Source organism: Aspergillus sclerotioniger (assembly GCF_003184525.1).
Source record: "Aspergillus sclerotioniger CBS 115572 chromosome Unknown BO94scaffold_2, whole genome shotgun sequence".
Taxonomy (NCBI): Eukaryota; Fungi; Ascomycota; class Eurotiomycetes; order Eurotiales; family Aspergillaceae; genus Aspergillus; species Aspergillus sclerotioniger.
In genome coordinates this window covers 837,647-855,678 of record NW_020290992.1, presented here as the reverse complement: position 1 = coordinate 855,678, position 18,032 = coordinate 837,647, and the positions used below count along the sequence as shown (strand labels likewise).

Genomic DNA, 18,032 nt, shown 5'->3' with positions numbered 1-18,032 from the left:
ATCATCATCAGACTATACCCAGCGTTGCTTTGGTGTGCGTGTGTGTGTGTAGATGCTTTCTGTCTTGTAGATACTCATCCTGGACCAGTAGTCGATTGGATTAGACGTGGGGTCCATTAGAGTTAGTTAAAACTTTTTGATTCAATGGGTAGCACAATTCTCATGGAATGCCAGGATAATGTTCTATTCTATCTCTATCTCTATCTCTATCTCTATTTATACCTGTTTGCTTTGGATAATCTCCTAATACTAATAATACACATTGTCACACCTGGCACTGTACAACAGGCGAAGAAGAAGATCAATATATAATATAGTGATCATACTCTGCCCCCCACACACCCTTCTAATTTTTAAAAAAGATCCAAAGGTATGTATACTTATCAACCAAGCACCCTCCCTTCATCCATGCACCTACCACCTAGATCTACTAGGCTACTGCATAATCCTCTCCAAATCCGCAGACCACAACGCCGCCCCAACAGTATTCGTGAAGGCAAACGCAATAGACGCAAACGGAATCATTTCGAGCGCAAAAGCAGCCATTCCGAATCTAGAGTAATCCCCAATTAGCACACTGACACCCACATCCCCCAAGCACCCCAAAAGACAGAAACCAAGAAAAAAAAAAGGAAAGAAATACTAACCCAGTATACCCCCCCTCAACCTAGCCACCCACCTCTCCCTCTCTTTCTTCCCCCACCCCTTCAACCTAAAAAACCTCTCATGCAGAGCAGGCCCATACACCTTCCCCTGGGCATAAACATACATGAACGTTCCCACGACCGGAACGAAATTCAACGGTAGGAACAATAACGACCTAAGCAATAAATGCGGAGTGAAGGCCTCCACATTCCCCACGCCCTTAACACCTCCCTTCTCACCAAGACGCTCAATCGCATCAGCCGCAGATTCATGGGACTTGGATTTGGGATTGATCTTTCTGCCCTGCGCGACAAGCGCATCCTGACCTTCTTCAAGGAGAGCAGCGTCAAAGGTATCTGTGATTGCGTCGGGGAGGAGGAAAGACCGAGCGAGGAAGGTAGTGATGGTGGAGCTTTCGCTGAGGACGAGGAGGGCGGCGGAGATGGGGGCCATGGCGCCGTTGGTGATGGTCATGAAGGCTGCTTGCGGGGCGTAGGTGAAGAAGAACATGGTGGAGGTGACGCCTAGGCCGAGGGTGATGATTTTGCCGGAGCGGGAGAGGAAGGGTTGCCAGAGGGGTGGATGGTTGGCTGTGTAGATGAGGCCCTGGGGAGCGGGGGGATTGGGGGTTAGCATTGGTTTGTTTATGGGGGGATATAGTTCTGTTTGTGGTTGATGGTGGGTGATGTTGCTCTTACCTTCAGGGGATACAAGTATGTTCCTGATAGGAGGATCGCTTTGGCGACGGCCCGGTCATGGGCAGCCTCTTCGATGAGGGCATCTTTGATCTCGTCGCGCATGGTGTGGAAGAGATTTCCGGGCTGGTGGTGCAATTGATCACTGAGGGTGGGAAATTTGGGGATGCGCGACTGGCGGTGACGTCGAGGGCGCAGGAAGTGATTTGCGGCAAGTGGAGTCAGTCAGTCGCGGATCGGAGATCGAATATTCGCTACGGAATAAACACCTTTTGCTTTGTATTGTCGGCTTTTCAATCATATTCCCGGAATTAGTCCTCTAATACTACATCATGAATAAACCCACCCGCTGACCTATTTCGTATCGCATTATTCAAAATAGCTGCGATATCCATCCTTCCTGGCCGAACAAAAGGAAGCATCTACCTCTCCGAAATCGCCAAAGTTGGCAGCCTGCTTCGTACGGTCCCCAGCAATATAGGAGTAGAGGTTAAGAATAATGTCACCCAGGAGAAGTGTCATCTGCTCTTCCTTCGTACTGGCGCAGTTCCCGGCGATTCCTGCAATTTGCTGCCGAAGTCCGTCCTGACCTCGACCGTCCCGGTGAAACCAAGCCTCCGCTTCTTCCAATCTGGTTGTTTGCTGATGCAGGACTTTGGGTCTAGTGAGTCCGGGTGGTGTTCTTATGACTTTGTCGGCATAAGTTGCGACTTCATTGGCAAGGTTCGACGCATTGTCGGTGCTGGCAGCGTTGGTCTCTGATATCGGACTCTTGGGTGGAGTATGAGTCTTGGGGGCTTGGGCTGCTACGGCCTTTTCTCGGAGCTGTAACTGTTCATCATCTGTCTTGGAGCTTTCGGCATTCTGGGCCACATTTTTGAGCAGCGCTGTGACCTCTTCCTTGAACCTGCGTCTTTTCTCCTCCTTTCCCAGTTCGCGAGCATGCGCATGTTCCACGGGTTGCTCGTGCTGTGGCCCAGGCCCCGAGATCTCAAGTCCAGATGTAATCCGGGTTTCAGGTCGCTTAAGACGGGCACGGACCCGCAGGGACTCGTATGGAGATTGACTATAGGTCCGATCAAAGCTGGCTCCGTAGAGGTGCAAAGAAGTATCCTCAGTAACCGATCGATGGAGCGGAGTGCCAAACGAGTAAGAGGAGTCATAAGACCTAGAATAGCTTAAAGGGTTCTGTTGAATTTGACTATCATCACTGCTGTCCCATCCCTGTGATTCTAGGCGGGAGGATACGAAAGACTCGGTGGCCAGTTTCAGATGGTGGTCCCCACTGTTGGCACGGTGTAACGCGGAAAGATGAGACAGGGCCTTTTGTTGGCTCATCGGACGCAAATCCTTTGGGTCGCTCGTAGATGGCATCTCCGACAGAAGCTTCCGACTTCTTGCACCTTTCTTCGAGCCGGCCTTGGTGCAGAGCTGAAACAGAGGGATCGGCTGGGAGGAGGCCAGGGCTTCGAAGTTGTCCAGCTCTTGATCCTCGTCGTGAATCAAGGATGCCGTGGACGCTCTAGTGATAACCAGACGGCGAGACATTGCGGGGCTTTGCGGGGGACCAGAGGATTATAAGGTAAGTTGGGATGTAGAGAATGAGCGTTGGGCAGCCATAGAGGTCGAAGGTTGATTTGATGAAAAGTACAACACAAACGAGTGAATACCAGAAGAGGCAGGGACGGCGTGGTACAGCAAACGGTGTGTCGCGCCTTCCAATCTAGGTGAATGGCCTGATTCCTACCATTTCTGCCTGGGGTCATTACGTCTTCCTCCCACATGGCGGAAACAGAGCCTACGCAACCGCAACGAGAACTCATTCACTTCTGCATTCTATTTATCCCAATGCCAATCATTTTACAACGGCACTGAGCAAAAGTAACCCGTACTTTTGCGTGAGATCATTGATAACTTGCACATGCCCCTACCATAGGTTCCGTTGTGTTCCAGCAAAGCGCACATTGCCGGGCCCCATCATATAAGACCCCATCTTGCCAGAGTCCAGCTTGTTCGTAGAACTGTACGCATAATAGCCGGTGTCATCTCCGGGGCTATTGTAGCTGCTGCCCCCTTCTACTCCGCCGAAGCCTGGCCTAGCTCGACTATCCATGCCCTGCGCATGTCCCCCGGTTGCCGATATATCAAGCCTCTCCGTTTCGGGTTCATAGCTACCAGAACCAGCCCGATAATTGCAAGTATTTCCCGAGCCATAGTTATCATCATTGTGTCCACCAGCACCCGAGCCATAAGTGTCAGTCCTGCGTTCGTAGTCACCAGGGCTGTATCTGTCGAAGCCGGGACCGTGATTCCCTTGACCTAAACTCGGCTTAGTGTTCATCGAAGCCTGTCTAGTGATGGAGGGATGCTCGTACTAGCACTAGCATTGTTGTGATGGCCAATTATGGCATCTTTGACCTTGTATATGAGGTTCGACATCGTGCCGATAGCTTAGTTCGGTGTAGTGAGGTTCAACAAGTTGATTTTTCCATCAAGCAGGATATGCCACGATGGCTCCCACTCGAAATATTGCGCAAGGCTACCGCAGGTTCAAATAAGGTCCAGGCTCCTCTCGAAAGGCTGGTCCGGGAACAGATCGGCCTCACCTGTCATGAACCCACCCTAGGTGCACTTCTAGAATGAAATCACTTGCCGTGAGTGATAGACTGATTAGATCCCATCTGGCGAAAGTCTACCTTATAATTCTGAGCCAGTGACTCAGAACGCTCATCATATGTTAAGTTGCTGTGGGATCTCACTAATCGTACCACCACGAGAAATGACGTTGGGAACCGCGGGATCAGGATGTCATTCACGTCATTCCACCCCGCCAGCCCCATCTTAAGCTTGGCCGGCACCAGCCACGGAACCCCGGATGGCGCCACAGAACAACCCCGCTTGTTGCCCTGCGGTCCCACCAAAGCATCCCCCACTGGCCGTTACATTCCACCAAGGCCACAACGAAGCCAACGCACAATATATTGAATCTGATTCGAATTTATGGGACATATTGACTCAGATCAACATGATAAACCTGCCACAGACATATTGGGCTAATATCTGCCCATTGTCATGTCCTGAAGACAAACAGCAACAGAGTTTAGCCCTAGGGCCTGATATTTCCCGGCCACGAGCTTCAGGTCACCAGAGTGATCCATGGAAGCTGCAATGATGCTATTAATTTGTCCCACGGCCATGATTGGCCGTGGAGTGAGGTTGCTGAGGTTTTGATCGACATCTGTGTTGGAGACCAAAGCGGGAATACGAGCCAAGCTTGTTGCAGGAGTCGCTGCTATTCTGAGAGGTAACGTTGTTGCATGATTGAGTTTTTGGATCCGATGACGATGGGCACAGGGACTGGGGCCCTTTCGGATATTACAAATATTTTCGACTGCAGCAGTCTTATATGAGTGGATACACGAATCCCAAAGCCCTGGCGGGGCCAGGCGGACGGTTCGGCCATCCCGCAATCCCGCATCCACCCCAAATTCATGATACGTTTGAGAGTAATACTATATCCTGAACATAATGTTGGTCGAGGTCCGTAACGATGATTTGATTGCGTTGGCTGGGTAGACGGTCGGTCAAAGTCATCGAGGGTTGATGTTCAAGAAGCTTCCCGAAACAGCGAAATATTGCTTGGTAGAAAACCCCCTCTTCTTCGCATTCTTATTCCTAAAATGGCTACCAAACTCACCAGGCAGAAGTCGGCGGCCACACATATATAGTCAGTGGCGCCGGTCATCCATAGAACCACATATCGGACATCTTACAGTGCTCAAAATGTCATCGCCAAAAACTCGGCCAGTCATTCTGTCATCCTCTGCAATTACGGCATTCCCCCCAGAGTCCTTCTCGGACCCTTTACACGGGGAACTCACCTGGCGCACTCTATTGTCTCAACCTAACACGCCAACCAGCGATCTGTCTGCGGGGATTGCCGTCTGTCCTCCGCATACTGGGCATCTCTGCGCCCATCGCCACACTCAAGCAGAACTGTACTATGTTCTGAAGGGTCGAGCAACGGTAACAATCGACGGGCAACCTCACCAAGTCGAGAAGGGCAGTGCGGTCTTTATCCCAGGCGATGCAGAGCACTCGGTCATGAACGACAGCGACCAGGAGTTCGAGTGGCTGTATGTCTTCCCGGGTGGAAGCTTTCAGGATGTCATCTATCGCTTCTCTGAAAAGGCCAAGCTATAACCAAGAGCGAGGAGTCCCCAGGAATTCGGGTGGACGATTCTATCTTTGTGCTGCTTTTTATTGCACGTGGGCGCTTCCACTCTCGCACTCGCACTCATTCTTCCATCTGCATTACTCTTCATAGAACTGTCGTGTCACGTATAATGCTCTCGGATGCAAGAGTAAGCCTGTTCCACTTCAAGAAGAGGAATTTGAGAGGTAGACGAGTATAAGCGCCAGGTCAACTGCAGCCATCTCGAAGTCACAATAGTGTGGAATGACTCGGTTAGCGATAAGAGATAGAAAGATAAACAGATGTCAGCAGTCTTGTTTTGTGGTCGACTAGAGATGCCTTGTTATCAGTCAGGAAGGTTGAGGCAAGAGACGAAATGGGAAGTGGGCCACGGAGATGACCATGGCCATTATCTATAGATCCACTGCCGTAAGATTGACGACGCCAAGACTCACACCAGATTACCTCGACTGTCATGTTGTTGTGGATAGAGAGCTTTTTAGAAACTTCACCAGGAAGCAATGTTTAGGGTGTCATTTTCTCCTCTTTCAAAAACATTGGGTCTGAAACGACCTAGTAGTTCTAGTACTAGTAGTACCGAGGAAGGGAGCACGGGCGCAGGTCAGTGACGTAGTTAGAAGCCTGATGGCGGTTGCCTGACAAAGCGCGAACCCCCTCCATGGGGCCCGCCAGCCTCAGGCAGGGAATCGATCCCGTGACCCCCCTCGAGGCGGTGCTTGCGTGTCTGACTTGTGAGCTGATCATTCTTTCTTTGCCCGTCTCCATCGTTCATCCCCCTTCTCGCTTTCTCCCTACATACTCACTATCCGTCCATGTCCCTGCAGCTCCTTTTCTTCCGTCATCCGCCCCTGGGTGGCATCTAGTCGTCATTGCCTGCCTGCCTGCCTGCCCTTCCTTTCCCTTCCCTTCCCTAGTTTTCTTGTTTCCTTCACACCTGCTTCTGCCCTCCTCCTGCCCTCTCGATGAGTGCCCGTCCTGTAGCGCTTCCTCGACCGTCTGATTGGTCATAAGAACATCGCCTGCTGCAAGAAACCCAGTCCTGAGCGTTGATCTCCCTTGGTTCTCTCCTTCCCGCCCCATCAAGCGATCTCTCTCTATTGCATTTCACACATCCTTCAATTATGCGCCCACCACGTTTGCTCCTTGTCGTTTTCTGCCTCATCTTCCTTCCTATCCTGCTCACATTCTTTTCGGCGGTCACATCTTCACCTCGGGTATCCACGCCCAGTTCGCTCGCGGGTCGAGCAACGGGACTGCATGCCCTTTTCTCCTTCAACATCCCCTCGTCTCTCTTCCCGCCATCCGCCATAATCAGCCTTACCGATGATAACTCGACCTTTTTCTTGGCCCGACCTGCAGCGTTTGGCCCTTTGCTTCCGGACAAGGGACTGAGCGGCCAACTATGGATCGGTAGCGGCTTTGGAGAACGAACGGCGGCTGGAGCGGAAGGGGAGTTGGGATGCTCAGATATCCCGGGTTGGGGAGAGGGCGATAGCCCGAAGCCGGGTGCGGGCGCAGATAACGCACTGGGGAAATCAGGGTCTACTCCTGGCAATGAACCGACCGTCTCACAAGGCCATCGACATGCAAATCCCCAGCCGGATGCCGACCTCCAGCACGACTCCAAAACCAAAACAACATCCCCGTTGACGAACGACGGTACGGATGATCATCTCCACCATCCTCTTCCCGAGTCAAAAGTATCCGATCCGGGGAGTATAGAAAGGCACGGGGAGCACTACCCTAACCGGCAAGCTGCACATGCGGATATTCAATCCTTGCAGGAAAGCGCCGAGATCGACGGCAAAGTCGTCCTACTGAGTAGGGGCGGCTGTGGCTTCTTGGAGAAGGTCAAGTGGGTCCAGCGACGTGGAGGTATCGCTCTGATTGTGGGGGACGACACTCGAGGAGGAAGCCTCGTCACCATGTATGCACGGGGTGACACATCCAATGTGACGATCCCCGCCTTGTTCACCTCCCACACCACGGCACATCTGCTGTCGTCCTTGGTCCCTCCGCAAGGGGAGGACTCGGGCGCAGACGATGGATCTGGACCCCACACTAAGATTTCGAGTCACGGCAGCACCGGCAAGCAACGCATAGACGCAACAGCAACTACCTCCGTCATTCCGTCACCCACCTCCAGTCACAAGGCCGTGACTCATGACAGCGCGGTTCCTGCGAGACCGAAGTCCGGGTTCTTCCACGCCCTGCTATCGTTGTTCGGTCTCGGCAACCATGGTGGACCCGCGTGGTATCCACCGGAAGACAGCCGTCGCCCGCCAAGCAGCGGAAACATCAACTGGATTCTCCTAGATCATTGGGACGACCAGGAGCCGTCCCAGGACGACGTTGAGCGCAAGAGCTCCCGGACAAAAGCCGACGGGGCAGCCGAAAACCACAAGAAATCCGGCGCGCAGTCGAGCAGTACGGACGGCGATGGATTCGTTATCGGGGTGCAGGACTGGCGAGATCCAGACCTCGTAGTTCCGAAGGGCAGCGCCCTTCCGTCACCTACCAGTACCACCGAAACAGACGGCAGCAAAGTGCAGACTAGTGTTAAGGGATCGCATCCCACGTCCGCTACCTTAAAGGGTGGCAGCATCACTCCAGGGAGTGGGGAATATCGCACCGTGGAGAAGTCCAGCATCGAGAAGGAATCGAAGATGAAGGACTTTGGTCGCAAACCTCCGCTCGAGGATGTAAAGAAAGGATCCTCTTCCCAGCGGACCAGCTGGTTTTCTCGGCATTTCCTTTGGGCAACGGACGATGAGCCGGATCTCAACCCAAGTCCCCGCGTTCACGGGCAGATGGCCGAAGACCAGGAACTCCACGAAGCGACTTCTCAGAGTCGCCAGGGCGTTAATGCAGCAGAACATGACGGCTTATGGGTCACACTAACGCCAACAAGCATGTCGACAAGTCCTTTCTTTGATACCCTGCTCGTCCTGGTCGTCAGCCCGTTGCTCACATTGACCGTTGTTTATGTGCTTTTGTTGCTGCGGTCTCGTATCCGGCGGAGACGGTGGCGCGCCCCAAAGTCTCTCGTTGATCGCCTTCCTGTACGAACCTACCATACTATCACAACTTCTTCCTCCGGGACCAGCTCTCCACGATCCGTCAGCCCTGGTCCGGTGTCGCCGACTTCGCCATTGTTGGGCGCTAAGAGTCGTTCGGGACGTGCTCGACTAGCCTCCCGGTCCCAACAGGAATCACATGCCAACGAAGCGACGAGTGCATCGAAGATGTCATCATCGCGGAAGGAGAAGTCTGGAACCTCGACTCTATGGCGACGGAAGTACACCGGTCGACAAGTTGAGTGCGTGGTGTGCCTGGAGGAATATGTTGATGGGCAAAGCAGGGTGATGAGTCTGCCCTGTGGCCATGAGTTCCATGCGGAGTGCATGTAAGTGACGGTTGTTTTCTATCCTTCTCGATGTCTTTAACTAACGGTTATCACAGCACGCCTTGGCTGACAACCCGCCGGCGAACCTGTCCTATCTGTAAAGGCGACGTGGTCCGGTCAATGTCTCAGAACAAAGCTGCAGAGACCCACGAGTCAACAGAGCCTTCGATTGAGGATGAATACCGCCACGACTTGGATTCTCAGCATAGCGCATCGTCGGCGCCGGTGCCGATCGCCGGGGTGAGTGAGGACGAAACGTCGGACCTCGAGCGTCATGCTGGATCCGAGGCGGGCCTGGTCGAGGGACAAGCATCGTCGGCGCCGCCGAGTTGGAGGAACTTTGCAGCTCTGAGTTACTCTGCTCTTAGTGGTGATACGATCTGGCATCAGGCTCAGACGGAAGGCAGCCGGTGATGTGTGTTTCTTGCTTTATATTATTAACCGCCCCTGTTTCCCTTGGATGTATGTGATAGTGGACGGGGGTTCTGTGTTTTACAGCGTTTCCTTTCGTGAGCAGCATTAGCGATGTTTTGACAGTCCTTGCTTTGGCGTTTGATGGTTTATAAGGCAAGAAATAGCGACCATTGGGCAAGAACAATCTCAAGTTCTGTACGGCATCGCTCCGGATCTACTCGGTTCTCTCGCTCTGATCTAATTTAAACATCCATATATGTGTAGCGGATGGCAGATATTAACGGGCTAGTGGTCACGCTCAATGCTACTACAGTGCATACATCCTCAGCATGCCAATACACCAAGCCAAAGCATACCGTTCCTGTTTACTTTCCACACAAAATGCGATATCATGCGACGCAAGCCAAAACAACTCGCCAACTAGACAAGCCAAGCCAAGCTAAAGTAACCCGCATCACTACTAATAATCATCCTACCCCATCACAACAAGCAAGTTCCAAACAGGAGACGCCCGAACCCACGCATCCTCTTCTATCTCCGCAATATTTACCCGATACGCAATCCCCTCCCGCCACTCAATCTGCAAAGCGAGTAGCATCGACCTAGTGAACTGGTTCCTGCGACTAGCTACGACGATAAACTCATGCGGTGTTTCAGTACTGCAATGACATTTTTCCTCATGCACCGCCTTTCCTGTCTCGCCGATTACGATGCCATCTGTGTCTACGACTTCTGATTGACATATGGGACTGGTGCTTCGGGGTCGTAAGGTGAATTGTGCAGAGCTGGTCCAGAAGAAGAGGTAGAGTGTGTCTGGGGTTTCGTGAAGATTTAGGAGGGGTTGCGTTTGGGTGAGGGTGGAGAGTGAGATTGGTTGGTTGGGGTGGAGTTTCCATGCTGGGAGGGTTGGTGGTTGTGGGTCTGATTGTGCGTATTGGGATGGTGTTGAGCGGATGGGCGTAATGCGAAGGGGTGAGTGGGTGTGGTAGTAGCAGAGGATTTCGGGGATTTCGCTGATAGTCCAGTACAGTCCAGGTTAGTGTATACTCTGGAGTTGTAGATAGATGGTGTGGGATGGGATGGGATAGGATGGACTCACCCCAAGTCAGCATCGAACCGCTCATCTCATATATAAATGGAAGTTTCCCCGACCCAACCCATCCATGACCAGCTCGGGAAATGGACTTGTTTATGCATGGATGTCATTGGGAGTGTGGACTTTTCTAACCGGCGTCTCTGTTCCGTAAAGGAACTCCAGAGAAGACTCTGCTCGAAGTACGAGCGCGGTAAGCACCAGATGAATTCTTCGCCGGAGAGCGATGACAGGCCCTGAGTGAGGGCTGAGAAGCCATCGAAGATGTCTCCGCCGTAGGTGAAACTTCTGCGAGTGTACTTTGTCACGAGGGTCTGATATATCCTCCAGAATTGGGACTGGGGGTTTTCTAGTTGGGTTGAATTGTGGGGGGATGACCACCGGAGGCTTAGTTCGAGGGCGTTCTCGTGGAATCGATGGCATTGAAGTGATAGGTTCTCGAAGTTGGATTCTTCGCGCCATGAGGCTTCGCGACAGGCCCAGTAGACTTGTTCGCGAGTGAATACTAGGACCCGACGGGACAGGGCGCGTTCTTGCATTGTCCAGCCTCGGTTGTTCCATTCGGTGCTTTCGAGGTAGTGGTGGGAGTTGTGGGCTAGGGGTTGTAAAGTTGTCACTAATGAGAATCCGGGGAGACCATCATCGTTGGATGGTTTTACTAGGACTTCTTTTTGTTGGAGAGAGCGAGTTCCGGGATGAAGACCGGGGAGGCCATTGTGCACGTTTGAACCAGCTGCAGCCACGATTGTGAATGTGGCAAAGCCGTATATTTGGCTCATGGCTGGAAGTTGGGTTGCTTTGTTGTCAGGGGAATCTTGGATGATGCATAGAGCGTCGATCCAGATATACTTGAACCCAAGCGAGTGAGCTAGGAACAATGCGTCCTCAATAGTCTGGGGAAGAGCTCCAGCAGCTAGGGACCCTGACTGTGCCAATTGGGTGGTGGTCGACTTTTCGAGCTGGAAAGTCTGTGGTCCGCCCCAGACATAACTGAGCGCGAGATATGGAGTTTCCGATAGTCTGACGTTGGTTAGTGTTTCAACGCATCTGTCTCGAGCATTTACAAAACGGATCAAGTCGAGTCTAGACTGGGGGTCAACGTCCGCCAACTCGCAGGCTTGTCCATGGTGATCCTGACAGAGTTGAACCCAGCTGCGGACCCATGATAGATCCAGCTGCAAGGGTCGTCGACGTCCACCGAAGACCGTCATATCCACCTCTGGACGTGGGTCTAGAAACCGCCCATCCACCACAACGGTTGTTGCATCAATGTCGCAGGCCTGGAAAGCCCCATACAGGTCTTTTTGTTGGTCGATCTCTGTATCTAAACCGTCCCCAATGAGGATGGACAGCCAACGAGTCCAGAAAACCGCGCCCCCGGGAGTGTTATAGTCGCCATAAAAAGATGTCATCGCCCGACAGGTCTCATGTTTTTGCACTTGAAAGCCTTCGGCTCGGGATCCATTCTGCCGAGATATGATTTCGGCGGTTAGTTCACAGAGTCGACATGTTTGAGCTCGCTGGAGGAGCTCGCCGAATGTTCCGAGGGGGGTTGGTTTGTGAGCCTCGTCGCGCTTGTTTCTGAAAGGGTGTCGGTTGCAGTCAATTCGGTTGTTGGCAATGGCAGGAAGGTCTGATTTCAAGGGGTTTCTGAGAGCGTCAAAATTGATTTCGCTGCAGAAGTGGCATAGATCAGTCATGGTTGTCCCGGGGATGACCCTCGTATGTTGGATATCACTGATATAGGAGAGGAAGACATAGGCCGAGAAGGGAATCGAACCTGGAATCCTTCATGGATGATCGGGCAGAGGAGCGCCCAGTGCCCAAGCACAGAGGCTTGATGGATTGTAGCCGCCGCCCCGTGCATGAGTTCTCCATGCCTTGGATCTTATATTTATTGCTCCCTTGATATAATGCGGTTATTGGCGACACATCGATGAACTGTAGGTATATGTGGGGAATGGTTTGAACGTATTCAGTTGGTCTAAGAGAAACCTTTTAGTAGGACCCATATCATCCTCTTGCAAGCCTGCCTTGATTCTTCCAAGGCCATGTATCTCATACCTGACATCCATCATCCTTACCTAGATAGCTGATCTCATTCATTTCTGTGTCAGACCTGTCTGGAGTTATGGTTGTTAGCAAAGCCAGCACTCCAAATGACACACAAAAGACTAGAGGCATGTGACAGCAAGACCAATCAAAGCGTTCCTACCGATAGTCCACTAGAAATAACATCAAGTCATGGCTTTGTAGTATACGGTTGACACCAAGGATCAACTATTTGTCAAGCTCGCTTTAAATTGCTAGTTTGGACAGCAGAGCGGGTCTGGAGGACGCAACCAGCTAGCGGGGGACTCCGTTGTTATGATAGTAGTTGACTTCTTTCCCAGTCCAACGGTCGGACACGCCGATGATTTGACAGACATCTGTCGGCTATGTGTACTGCTTCTGTCCACATGCCTCAGCCTCCAGATCCGCTTTCACGGTGGCATGCATCTTCCCCACTGTGTTTTTATCTCAAGCACCAGTGAGAGCTCGGGATCGCGTGCCTGATCTCTAAACCATGTGGCCTAATATGTGGTGGCTTGATGCGCCCCTGGTCAGTGGCATCCCGTCGGATCCTCCAGTCGAGCTGAAGGTTAAACCATCCAGCATCGGCATTTGGAGCCGACCTCGAAGGCGATAGACTTGGTCCAGGAGCAGCCATCAACCCACGATGGATAGAAAGCGGCATGTGGCCCAAAAGTACTTCGAACTATAAGTACGAGGACACCCTCCCCGTCCTGGTCCCCCGACTCATGGTGCGACCACTCACCCCAGTCTGTCATTAACGATTGCCATCATGGCCTCTCCAATGGCCAAGTCACTCATTCTCTTGTCGGCTCTGGCACAGTCTGCCTTTACCCTGACTGTCGCAGACATGCCAACAACAACAGCATCATCCACCTGTACGGTCCAAACATCGGCGGCCATCGCTTGCACACCAGGGTACTATCTTTACGATGGCTACTATTATGAAGAATACTGCGCCAACGACCTCAGAGGCGGCACATATACCAGCTCGGAGGGATATTCACTACGTGCGTGCATGGGTGGCTGCTCGGTGACATCGGGATGCACAGGCGTCACCTATGACGGTTCCTCCCACACCTGCCGGCTATATCAAGGCGCTGTCACTGTGGTTTCTGGCACCCTTCAGGCAGCCCCTAGATTTGCTTCTAATCCGTGTGCTCCCTCGACTTCAACGACCACGGTTTCGGCTACTACCGCTGTCACGGAGGCCTGTACAGTTAGACCGGCGACCTTGACTCTGGCGAAGCGGGATCTCTATCTCTATGAGTCACTTCAGCCACGCATTATTGGCCTTCATGAGAGAGATGAGGTCACTGTCACGGTGGAAGTCACAACTACTGATTGTACCACAAGTACACCGACCCCGACACCGACCCCTGTGGTGACAACATCTATCTTGGCCACTCCGACTCCCAGCTCAGCATTCTCTCATTCAGTGACTCCTTCCAGCAGGACCGAACACTCCAGGAGCGTTATTCAATCTAGCAGCGTTATCGAATCAAGCAGTTCTGTCGCTTCCACTCGTGTGGCCTCGCGCAGTCCAAGTGCTTCGATAAGTCCAGCGTCCTCCAGTCTGGTCTCTGGCAGTTCCCTTGCTTCCAGTCGTGCTGTTTTTTCTAGTCCTTCGAGCAAGCCGATCCACTCCAGCAGTGCAATTCCTTCAAACGGAGTCATACCCTCCAGTGGAGCCATTCCTCCCAGTAAACCAATCCATTCCAGCAGCGCCATTCCTTCTAACCGGGTTACACCGTCCAACGGGGCCATCCCTTCTAGCAACCCGGTTCAGCCCAGCCGTGCTATCTCGAGTGGTGTCATTCTGTCGAGCAACATTCCCTCCCACCCAAGTCTATCTAATGGTGCGGAAGGGACATCAACCGCTCTACCCCAAACAATCGTTGTGGGTTCGTCACCAAGTGTCTCATCTAATCTAGGAATCGGTTCCGGAGCATCTTTCACAACCGACTCAGCAGTCGACCAGCACGGATCTAAGCATACTGCCAAACCCACCAAGGTCGTCACCATCACATTGACGGAGACGTACATTTCGCCTTGTTCTACTGGATTGAGGACGTCCACTAGTTCAGAAAATGGTGGTTCTGGGTCACTTCCTGGATCATATCTGGGTGGCTCACAACCCGAGACGGCTACATCTACGAGCTCTCCCCAGGGAGGTAATTCTCAGGACACGCATGGCTCACAGCCCGAAGCCTCTGCAGCTGCCTTGGAACAGGGAGATTCGGGCAGACCCAGTGACTCTTCTCTTGGTGAATATGGCGTAAAGCCCGTGACTTCCGCTACAAGCTCATCCCTGGGTGGATCTGGTAGAGTATCTGGCTCTTCACAGGGCGAGTATGGGTCACAACCCGAGAAACCCACAGCGACCAGTTCAGCACAGGGTGATACGGACGATATGTCTGGCTCTTCAATGGGTGGACATGGAACTCAATCCGAAGTATCTGCAACTACTAGCTCGCCGCAGGGAAATTCAGGCAAAGTGACTGACTCTCCAAGTGAACATAGCTCACAGCCCGAGATGTCTGCGACTAGCTCGCCACTAAGTGGTTCTGGTACAGGGTCTGGCTCTTCTCCGGGTCTGCATGGTTCACAACCTCAGACATCAGCAGGCAGCTCCTCCGCCAGTGGCCACGCAGATTCCTCAGGCGCAACCGATGCTCACTCCCAGAGCTCGACTGATGGACAGCAAGGTTACTCGGGAACACAGTCCGACTCAGCCATCTCTGGTGGGGCTAGCACGAATACTCAGCCTTATGCCCAGCAGGGCGGTTCGTCCCAAAGCTCTGTTCCTCATAATGAATCTCAGGCAGAGCAAAACAGCGGCACCCCGGGAGCCCAATCCACACCTCCTGTGCCGGTGGTTTCTACTGTGACAATTGAACAATCCTCTACCGTTACAATTTCTGTCCGTCCAGTGATGGCTTCAACCACATTGCCTTCATCTATTCCCAACAGTGGCAGCAGCAGCCACGAGCAAGGATACGCGACCGGAAAAAAGACATCTGCGTCCACTCTAATTCCCTCTGCGAGCAGCCATTCCTACAAGAGCGCATCGCCGTTGGAGCCTTCCAGTGGAATTGCCAGTGCGACACAAATGGCCGCGACGCCACTTTTTACCGGTGCTGCATCGAGAGCATCCAAGGGAATAACCGAACTGTTGGTTGTTCTGGGGGGTGCTTGGATGCTGCTGTGAGCTCCTGATAATGTGTATTAATTAATCGCTCTCTTTTTTCCCTTTTACTTCTGGGGTATGTTTCACGATAATGATGAGGCAACACAGGGGACCCCTATATATATTTGTATGTCATAATTTCAGGAACATTCCCGACACCGAACTATCGGACTTACTGGCAGAAACGGACATTTGGACGAAGCCAGCAAGTCGGACCGGAGTATAATACATATGGCGATGAAATTGACGCCGAAAAATGCGCAGGATTAGGTTTAATTACGGCTGCAAGGGCACAATGGTCCCTTGGTTCCTGCACGGACTAGAGGGACTAACCGGCTAGTCTGGAGGGTTGGGGATTGCCCGAGTCACTAGTCAGGAACGAACCGGTGGAGTTTCCACCCTTTCGTCGGCAACTGCTTCCCGAATGCGCTGGCATCCTCCATCAGGGGCTCGTGTCAGCAGCCACTGGCCAGCTCACCAGCTCACGCCTCGACCTCCCAACCAGACTATTGACCGATAAATTGTGAATCGCTCGAGTTTCAAGATGTCTTCAAAACGAGTCTCCGAAGCCAGGGGGCAGCGAGGAGTCCAGGGCGCCTGGTGAGTGAAACCCGCCGGAGACCAGCTCACGTCGTGACAACCACGGCTCTAGGAGAACCATCTGGACGATTGCGAAGGATTCTTCAGGCTCCGGCTGACCAGTGCAGAACTCAGGAACCACCAAGCCCAATCAGCCCTGTTCCTCCCCGCCCCGGCGGGTAGTGAGTTCACTAGACCAGGGCGTATCCCCGGCCAAGCAACGCACACTGGCGATCCTCACTCGAAAAGGAGTCAGGCACAATCGGGCTGGCCCAACAGCGCAGCAATCGATGCGCTGGCGACTAACGTGGCCGGTGCTTTGTTTGTGGGCTGGCGGCGTGTCGAAGTGAGTCGTGACTCGTGAACAATGCCCGGACACATTCCCAATGTCCAATCGGCAGGTCTGCAGTGCCCCTTACCACTCACTGTCAGGCAATTTTCCGGCCCTCGTGCTGAGTCTCGCCCAGGCTCATATTTAGTCGACCCCCGCGGTCAACTCCTTTTTCCCCTTCGGCGCGTCTTCAGACATTGCATCGTTTCACAATCCTTTGTCTCGAGCACCGCTCTCCACGCTCTTTCCTCACTGGCTTTACTTCTCGACGCTCACTCTTTTGCGTCTTGTCACTCGTTCTTAGACAACATACATATCTCGCATCCTAAGATCTCCCGCAGACCTTTTGAACCACCCCCACCATGAAGTTCAGCACTGTCATCTCCTCCATCCTCTGCCTGGCAGCCTCCCAGCTTGTCGCTGCAGATATCGACACCACCAGCACCTCAACGGTGACTACCTACATCACCCAGACCGTGGTCCACGTCGACAAGGTGACACCCACCTCCAGTGTGGTGTCATCAACCTCTTCGGTGCCAGTCATCCCGACCAGCCATGCCATGTCTAGCAGCATCCGGGTTGCCAGCTCCAGCTCTATCGCCGCCAGCTCCTCTGCTCCTGCGTCATCCTCAGTGGCAGTGCCCTCGAGCGTCTCCAGCGGCAGCGCTGACTCCGCCTCTGCCACCCCCGTCGTCAAGGACTCCGGCGTGGGCAGCATGGACGCCAAGATGCCCGTCGCGTTCATCGCAGGCTCCTTGGCCCTGATCCTGGGCGCTCTCTAAACCAAGAAGTACTTAAGCTTCTCCATGAACACCACCGCCAGCTTACCGCAACATGAAGTCCTCTTCACGCGCAGGATCCTTGAGAGGGAAACAACCAACTCTTTACTTTCTTTATCACATACTTTATTCTGCTTCTTCCGCCTATATTAATCCTCCTCGGGCATTGTCCTCGGATGATGTACCCACTGATTATGGATTCACATTATACCCATACCCTTATGATGTTTCAGATTGACGAGTTGATGTTTTGGGGTTTGATTTTTTTTTTCTATCTTATTCAGGGTTCGGCCGTGAGTGATTGAAGCTGTGCATAGTGTTTGTATAGGGTCGACCTGATAAATAAAACCTACTATCAAACTACTCAGCAAATAAATGTAGGTGTGAATACTGAATATTTGCCCAAGGTAATTAATCAAGTTATCAAAGTAAGAAAAGAATGGAAATAAAGCCGATGATCCGTAAATCCGAAGGATTGTTATCAATCGCCGCCCCGCTCCACTTGGCGGGCACCGCGACGCGTCGAGATAAACAATGTCGAATCGCACGCCAGAAATTCCCCCCTGACGCCTCCAATCTCCCTCCGGAAGTCTCCATCCGACAGACCCAAC

General features: G+C 52.6%; 8 protein-coding genes across 8 annotated transcripts; 5 read left to right on the top strand and 3 right to left on the bottom strand.

The window, feature by feature from the left end:
- Positions 1-435: 435 nt before the first annotated feature.
- BO94DRAFT_541858 (uncharacterized protein) lies at positions 436-2,888 on the bottom strand (the record flags this gene model as incomplete). Its single annotated transcript, XM_025613062.1, has 4 exons — positions 436-553; positions 680-1,251; positions 1,344-1,514; positions 1,767-2,888. The coding sequence occupies 4 exons, from the start codon at positions 2,886-2,888 to the stop codon at positions 436-438; spliced, it is 1,983 nt and encodes a 660-aa protein (XP_025472519.1).
- Positions 2,889-3,035: 147 nt separating this feature from the next.
- BO94DRAFT_135417 (uncharacterized protein) lies at positions 3,036-4,030 on the bottom strand. The gene is made up of 3 exons (XM_025605692.1): positions 3,947-4,030; positions 3,716-3,879; positions 3,036-3,653 (listed from the first exon to the last, which is right to left on the bottom strand). The coding sequence occupies exons 2-3, from the start codon at positions 3,777-3,779 to the stop codon at positions 3,268-3,270; spliced, it is 450 nt and encodes a 149-aa protein (XP_025472518.1). The 5' UTR covers positions 3,780-3,879; positions 3,947-4,030; the 3' UTR covers positions 3,036-3,267.
- Positions 4,031-5,123: 1,093 nt separating this feature from the next.
- Positions 5,124-5,543, top strand: BO94DRAFT_552593 (RmlC-like cupin; the record flags this gene model as incomplete). The annotated part of the gene is made up of 1 exon (XM_025613608.1): positions 5,124-5,543. One exon carries the CDS (start codon positions 5,124-5,126, stop codon positions 5,541-5,543), a length of 420 nt encoding a protein of 139 aa, XP_025472517.1.
- Positions 5,544-6,677: 1,134 nt separating this feature from the next.
- Positions 6,678-9,376, top strand: BO94DRAFT_454719 (PA and RING finger domain protein; the record flags this gene model as incomplete). The annotated part of the gene is made up of 2 exons (XM_025607617.1): positions 6,678-8,962; positions 9,019-9,376. The coding sequence occupies 2 exons, from the start codon at positions 6,678-6,680 to the stop codon at positions 9,374-9,376; spliced, it is 2,643 nt and encodes an 880-aa protein (XP_025472516.1).
- Positions 9,377-10,378: 1,002 nt separating this feature from the next.
- BO94DRAFT_620133 (HET domain-containing protein) lies at positions 10,379-12,333 on the bottom strand. Its single transcript, XM_025616911.1, has one exon. It carries the CDS (start codon positions 12,167-12,169, stop codon positions 10,502-10,504), a length of 1,668 nt encoding a protein of 555 aa, XP_025472515.1. The 5' UTR covers positions 12,170-12,333; the 3' UTR covers positions 10,379-10,501.
- Positions 12,334-15,413: 3,080 nt separating this feature from the next.
- Positions 15,414-15,961, top strand: BO94DRAFT_530493 (uncharacterized protein). Its single transcript, XM_025610684.1, has one exon. The coding sequence runs from the start codon at positions 15,478-15,480 to the stop codon at positions 15,751-15,753; it is 276 nt and encodes a 91-aa protein (XP_025472514.1). The 5' UTR covers positions 15,414-15,477; the 3' UTR covers positions 15,754-15,961.
- A 315-nt stretch (positions 15,962-16,276) lies between these two features.
- On the top strand, positions 16,277-16,675 carry BO94DRAFT_580908 (uncharacterized protein; the record flags this gene model as incomplete). Its single annotated transcript, XM_025615355.1, has 2 exons — positions 16,277-16,332; positions 16,447-16,675. The coding sequence occupies 2 exons, from the start codon at positions 16,277-16,279 to the stop codon at positions 16,673-16,675; spliced, it is 285 nt and encodes a 94-aa protein (XP_025472513.1).
- On the top strand, positions 16,603-17,677 carry BO94DRAFT_530492 (uncharacterized protein). The gene is made up of 2 exons (XM_025610683.1): positions 16,603-16,712; positions 16,779-17,677. Exon 2 carries the CDS (start codon positions 17,005-17,007, stop codon positions 17,422-17,424), a length of 420 nt encoding a protein of 139 aa, XP_025472512.1. The 5' UTR covers positions 16,603-16,712; positions 16,779-17,004; the 3' UTR covers positions 17,425-17,677.
- Positions 17,678-18,032: the final 355 nt, after the last annotated feature.